Raw genomic sequence first — 7060 nt, forward strand, 5'->3', positions numbered from 1 at the left:
AAAGTACACGCCGAGCTACACCAGGAGTGACGACACGCCATACCTGCAGCTACGGGTCAAAGTTTCATTGAAGGCGGACAAGGACGAGTTCGTGGAGCCCGGCAGCAACTTCAACGTCGCTCCGAAGGGATGGGGTGGGAATCCTGACGACGGTCCTGCAGCGTACGCCCCGGTTAGGTCACATGGCGGTCCTCGACAAACCCCTCGCCAGCCGCCTTTAGGTCAAGCCATTGCCGAGCTCGAGCAAACGGAAGATGTGCCTAGAGGTTTCCGCAGCGTTAGACCTCCCGTTCCAAAGGCCAACCCCAAGAAGGAAGCCCCACAAACCCTGCCCCAGTGTGATGCCTGCTTAGGCATGATTAAAGGCGTTTTCGTCAAGGTTAACGGCAAACCTCGTCACCCAGAATGCTTCACGTGCTCCGCCTGCCACTGCAACCTGAAGCAGAAAGGCTACTACACGGTGAGAGGGAGACTGTTCTGCGAGATGTGCACAAGAGCGAGGATCAACCATCAACCTGAGTTTATGGAACTTGCCATGTAAAAAAAAGAAAATACAGGCTGAGACAGGACCGAAACGACAGGGGTCACAAACAGTCGCGTAAGTAAGTTTCGTGACTGTCGACGACTGCCGCGAGCCGGTTAAATGTTGCCAAGCAACGGAAGATAGATTGAAATGGAGGAGTTTTGAATGAGATATACGTTGTACGACGACGTGTCACCAAAGAAAGTTGCTGTCATTGTAAATAAATTGGCTTCCAGTGACTGTAGACAGAGCACTAACAGCAGCAAATACGCGATTCTAGCAAGCCAACACATCAGGATGCTATATATTCAATATCTCAAATATCAATATATCAGATTATCTGAGGTAGTGGCCAGTTGATATAGCGAGACGGAGTGCCGACACACAGTGGTGATTCAACACTAGGCCGTCTTTATTATGCGCAAACGGAAAGGTAACGTGAAGGCATCACGGGTACGATGTTTTAACGGCAGTACTATGATGCATGACATTCATAGGTCCAAAGCGGTGACCCGTCATTCTGAACTCAGAAGATCGTTCCGAGAAAAGAGTTATTTATAATCGGGTGCTCTCTATGTATGGAGACATGCAAGACGCGGGTATGCTGAGACAGAAGGAAACCAACCCTTAGAACATTAGTCATGTAATGACGACAAGCCTTTTTAATCCACCGCCATGGCGGGCAGTGAATGACTTCACAGTCACGTGACCACAAATCCATTACTATATAATTCTCAGTAGATATAACAGAATCTCCTCAATACAAGACCGTGTCTTCTACGCATTAGTTCACCCGGTGTGTTCACAACCTCGCCTATTAACTGACGTTGTAGAATATCATATGGGGTTTTTCGATACCGTTGTATCGGCCATAACATTTTATTTTCGATTTATTGAGTTTTTTGTAATCCATGTAATCCATGCACTATTTAGAGGCTATATCATGAACAGTAACTTATGCTGAAGGCTTGTCGGAAGGCTGAAAGCTTATAATGCAAGTACTATGTAAGGAACTATATACTCCTCGCTACGGCAAGAAGAAACAAACTATTTTTGAAGTCAACAATTCTGCTATGCCAAAGCATACTGTGCTGCAAACAGCTAAGGGTAAACAGGTTGGAATATTGTTATTGTAACTTTGAGTTGGCTTGAGCCCGTGTATTGTATAGAATTACCGATCTCTGTCTGATGTTTGCCAGACTGTTGTGTATATGACCTTGTTGCAAGGGCGCTTGCCACATTAAAGAGAAATTTCATACTTCCATGTAAGACTGTCGTGCGTAGATCGCCATAACGGGCTTACTCAGGTTTCACAACCACTTAAGGCAAGTCGGTGGAAGTCTTTCAAAGATAGACAGACATATTATAGCTTATACGTTTTCAATTGGAAAGCAAGATCAGTGTGTAATGACAACATGTCTATGTTGCTTAGGCTACACCAGGCAGTAATTACGAAACATAACTTTTCCCAGCACTATTGTTTACCTTTGCTACCCTGTATGCCACTAGACTCGAAAAGGACCAAACAACAACTATTTACTGTAAGAAATATCTATGAGATCGCCCCACCATTCCATTTCCAAGCTATATTCCGACCCCCACCCAATCCCAACGGTGCGTTGGGGTTGGGGCGTAGGGGTTCGGAACATCTGAACGAACATAGGACTGTGGCAACATAGGGTTGACACTGGTGAACAACTTTAACGTGTCAATGTGAAATGACGAATGGTACTCTCCAGTGTAAGAATTCAATTGCAATTTAGACCGCAGGACATATCAAGCAGATCATGTACTTTTCTTGCACTGGAATCCCTCATACGTGACAAACACCAACCTTGTACCAACAACAAGCCGATGCTCTAGCTTCTAGGGTGCCGCTCACGTGTGACGTACATATTTTACTTTAAACTGAAAACAGACATATTACACTTGTCGAACACGGTGTTACCTGGCCAAGGAAAGTTGTCAATACTTGGGATAGATATTTTTGCATATAGTTTTATAGATATGATATTAGATGATGACCACGGATATAAGAGCAATTTATTGATCCCCAAGAAAGCAAAAGCTCAAATGTCAATATCTTGCCACGCAGCTGCAGATTTATTTACAGCAGAAGCAACATGCATCAAACGACAACATGTCCGATCCGTTGGCTATGTACAACGAAAGAGTTATGTAAATTTGATATTGTGAAGCTTGGCTATGTCCGTTGATACATCTCGGTCAACCGATCCATGTTGAAGACAAACGGAAATGCAGCCTGATCACAGCTTTAGCATCAACATTTAAAACATAGTCATCATTCTGAAGTTGGAGCTCTTTACTAGTACAAGTGCACTTGACTAATAAAACCATTTCGTTACGTTTTGTGCGCATAGAATAGACATGGGTACATTCCACGGCGTGAGCATATGAAGCTATCTTCATTATTGAAAAGAACACGTACAATCAATTGTGAGATATCAACAATTCACTTGTCTCCAGTATAGATATGCCCGATAATATAAACCCAAGATTCTTACAACGGAAAAACACACATACAACATCGTTGCACTATTCTGTTCCTGACTATAGTTTGGCACAGGGCCACTTTATGATGCGATCAAAACGATTGCGTTGCAGCATTACCCATAATATGATACTGTATTGAAGATTACATGTAGTCTATGTGGTCTACCGTGCACTGTCCCAGCGACTGGCATGAGAACTGCATGCTGCGATGGTATGTCCCAGCATATTGTACTTCTGGGCTATGAACTTTGACGACTTTCAGGAAGCTATTTAGTCGATGATCAAAAAGTTGATACCATTCTTTTCTAGTTCTCTCCAAAGAGAACCAAATATTCAAAACAAAATTCAGATTCCTCTTCAAACATCAGTTAAGCAAATGTACACATGTTGTGGTGAATGTTGGATAGCATAGTTCTGAACTTCTGATACCAGGTATTGTGTACAATCTTATCCCACTACGGCACGAACATCTGCACGAGTCCTTCCTGCACCATTTTCTGTTGCAGTTTCTTTTCGAACAGATGGTTATACACTGGTCTTACCATGCCCTTAGTGAGATACAAGTGTTCCTGCGATTCCAGGACGTTGTCCGGAAGGTCAAGTTGAGAAGTGGCCCGCTTTTCACTAAATCCGTATGTGTGAACTTGGTCACAAATGTGCAGGGCGAGGACCAACATGACTTGTGTGACTGTTGATTTGTGGCCGGCCCTCTCCAGCCATCTACAGAAAAAAATACGTGTCCGTGAAGCGCTATGATTATCAACATGCCATGGCTGTCCATGGCGATAACTGTGTTTCTACATCACATCCTGGTCCGAATCAGAAAACTGGGTCATGTACAGAGTTCAAATTTATTGGCAGGGCACACGACAATTACTCAATTACTGGCCATGGCCTGCTCTTCCTGTAAGACGCCATGTGGCTTAACCCAACTCTGCAAGATGGAAACAAATCTTCCTGCTGAGTCAAATTCATCAATTCACGGGGAGCTTGATATCAGTGCCGAGCAGTATAGGGACATGAGCTTATATCTACTCTCCGAGCAGAGGTTGGTAAACCATTGGTTCGTTATCTTTTCCTTACATGCCATCTTTTTCTATCACTTGTCCCCACGAGTTTGGGAGCAGAGGTTGGCTGACTCAGCAGGAATATTAATTCCGTCTCTCCTATCTGTGACTAGACACTGCCGTAAACTTACAGTTCATACACGTAGTTGAGGAAGTCCGGATGCAAAACACGAAGCTGCTGAGGTTTGATCATCACCTTCTGTCCCATTCTGGACCTGTGTCTGTGAAATATACAAAAAAAGTACCTCAGACGAAATACACGTTCCTGATGTACTGAAGCATGAATACGATCAGATCTCAGATAGAACTTACCCAGTGTGGTTATTCTGTGGTTCTTCTTTTATCAGCTTGGAGATCAGATGATAGTCAGATGCCTTTGATGCCAAGAAGATAAAGTATACATCCTGTTGAAATAGGATATATGATAGAAGGTTTACATGAGTTCCTACGTTGGAGAATATCAGTAATGTAATAGATGAAAGAATTTCTATGGTATCATTCATTTATGATGGTGTCATATAAAAACAGTGTACGTACCGCAGGTTTCTTAAAGTGTCTTGTGTCGATCGACAGTTCTGGGTTGTACAAGTATAAGTTTGTCTTCGTTCCTACATCGTCCTCATGACTGTCCATCCCGGCATCACCAACTCTGATGTGACAAAAAGGTTATAGAGTACTTGTATTTACGTATTATACCAACTTCTTTCTTAAACAATACATGCTGTTTGGACTGTGTGCAATTTGTCACAATTGATTATCCCTTTACAGACACACGTTCTAATCAGCCTCGTATCATCCACAAAATTGCTGCGGTTTTCACGAATTAAGTATTTGTTGTAAACAGCAAGAACATGATCACATCAACACTGCTCAATGCTCATTGTCAACCTATCTTCATTTACATGCCATTGTTATCATTCAATGCTGCTCTTGACTAACCTAATCACGAGGTCATGTTCATCTATGTCCGGCCCCCTGCCGGTTCCTCTCAGTGCTGCAGAGTCACCGACAAGTGCGCACCGAAGACAGGTGGGACGATCCCGGTTGCCATGGAAGTTGTTCACCCACGTCCAATGATCGGCTTTTGGTAGAAGCTCCAGTGCTTTGTATGCATCTGATTGTGGACACAGACACGTTACAGTTCCAAAGCTACCAACCGACTTTCCGGAACAAAATTCGAAAAGACCTTTTTGCCCATTTATATCTTTTCAATCATGTATCGCCAGTATCGCTAGGACTCTATAGCATAGCCATGGGAGAAGACAATCTTACCGTCCTCGGCCAGTCCCTTAAGTCCGTACGGTATCCTTTCCGCCGACAGGCGCGCCCATTCCACGAGATGTTCGCTGGTGAGAAACAGGGGGACATCGGAGTTGAAGCGCTGTCGGAACCACGCCGAGGAACTATTTTGTACCGAGGTAACGCACCTGGGGACCTGCAGAAGAAGATCTAAATCTTCATCACGTCAAGCTATAGATGCTCGAGCTTAATCGTTGTACATACATAGTACAAAACACACTTGAATCATCTTATCATTGAAATATCTTTTAATGTGTTTTGATAACTGCGCATTACATAATTGGCTTTAATTCAGTGATAACACTGCGATTCCCAATATCTGTTCATCTGGGCTTTCCTTGCAAATGTGTTGCAGAATAGTGCGATCGCAAGGGAAACTTTGTCGTGAATTCGCAAAGTTATCTATATTGTCACAATTTTTTTTCGCAAACAGGCGCAGCCAAACAAGATACCAGCTCAAGTTTTCCTCCGTCCCTCCTCCTGGTCTGTTTCTACCTCTCAGTTCCCAACCCCACTAAACTTACCTCTGCCGCCTTAATGTTCACGTCTTCAACTTGACTTTCCTCCACCTCCTCCTCTTTGAACTCTCCCCCCATGCTGACTCCCCTGTGCACGAACGTTCCCTCCGTCCAGTTTGCCATGCTGCCTGATCGCACAGACGCCAGCCTCTCGTCCAGAGAGGGAAATACCCTGGAAATCTGATACGAAAAACACTATACTCTCACATTTTATTTTATTCATTCAAAGTCGAGCAATTAGTACAGGTCTAGATCTTTCTTGTTGTATGCGAACTTGCTTATGCCTAATTTGAAGACAGAATGATAATGACACAGTATATATATACATGTATCTCTCTCTCTCTCTCTCTCTCTCTCTCTCTCTCTCTCTCTCTCTCTCTCCCTCTCTCTCTCTCTCTCTCTCTCTCTCTCTCTCTCTCTCTCTATATATATATATATATATATATGTTCAGTTAAGTTCAGTTAATCCTCATATAACAATGTCTAACCACGCATCTCTATCTAGCATGGCGGATACATGTAGCGTTACATCTATTTTCTTTCATTCCTGCCCATGGGGAAGTGTATGTAAGAACTTGAGTAGAATTTTTGCATCTTTTGCCATCTGTATTTCGTTCACAAACGAGGGCCGTAACCTACCTGCTCGGTAGGAGACAGTGAGACTGAGCGCTTGGCGAGCATGTGTTGCCCCAGCATCTGTAAGAGATTAAAGACACCCGCCATGATGATCACCATCCATAGGATGGTTGGAGGGACCAGAGCTGTTCGCATCCTTCCGTCGTCCGTTTGTGGTCAGCGATGGAGAATATGAATTTGGATCATCTGAAAGAAAAAGTAAGTACATAAGTGCCCTAATAAGCAGCTGATTGAATGATCGATCGATCGATCGATCGATTGATTGATTGATTGATTGGATAAATGATAATGCGAAGCCTCTGCGATAGTGGTGCGTGTCAAATAGACCCGAGGTACTTCGATACAGTTGTGTCATGTTTTATCAATATCTACGTTGGATTGTCATTCCCTTCGCCAAGAAGGTTATGTTTTCGTTAGCGTTCCTGTGTCGGCCTGTGTGATTATACCCCCCTCACATTAGGCGAAAATCGATCGGACGACGAGTCTGCGAGCTCTAAATTACG

General features: G+C 43.6%; 2 protein-coding genes across 2 annotated transcripts in view; one reads left to right on the forward strand and one right to left on the reverse strand.

Annotated features, from left to right (window-relative positions):
• LOC118408732 (PDZ and LIM domain protein 3-like) overlaps positions 1-552 on the forward strand; it is a 3378-nt gene extending 2826 nt beyond the window's left edge. The window contains exon 3 of the mRNA XM_035809587.1: positions 5-552. Within this exon, the coding sequence (XP_035665480.1) occupies positions 5-541 (537 nt within the window). The 3' untranslated portion in view covers positions 542-552. The remainder of the gene's footprint in view (positions 1-4) is intronic.
• A 189-nt stretch (positions 553-741) lies between these two features.
• Positions 742-7060, reverse strand: part of LOC118410169 (CMP-N-acetylneuraminate-beta-galactosamide-alpha-2,3-sialyltransferase 1-like) — a 9178-nt gene continuing 2859 nt past the window's right edge. Inside the window, exons 2-9 of the mRNA XM_035811706.1 lie at positions 6561-6743; positions 5928-6101; positions 5377-5539; positions 5044-5218; positions 4642-4753; positions 4417-4508; positions 4236-4325; positions 742-3757 (exon numbers count right to left, since the gene is read on the reverse strand). Coding sequence (XP_035667599.1) covers positions 3493-3757; positions 4236-4325; positions 4417-4508; positions 4642-4753; positions 5044-5218; positions 5377-5539; positions 5928-6101; positions 6561-6692 — 1203 coding nt within the window. The 5' untranslated portion in view covers positions 6693-6743 and the 3' untranslated portion in view covers positions 742-3492. The remainder of the gene's footprint in view (positions 3758-4235; positions 4326-4416; positions 4509-4641; positions 4754-5043; positions 5219-5376; positions 5540-5927; positions 6102-6560; positions 6744-7060) is intronic.

The sequence above is a fragment of the Branchiostoma floridae genome, chromosome 2 (assembly GCF_000003815.2).
Source record: "Branchiostoma floridae strain S238N-H82 chromosome 2, Bfl_VNyyK, whole genome shotgun sequence".
Classification (NCBI taxonomy): Eukaryota; Metazoa; Chordata; class Leptocardii; order Amphioxiformes; family Branchiostomatidae; genus Branchiostoma; species Branchiostoma floridae.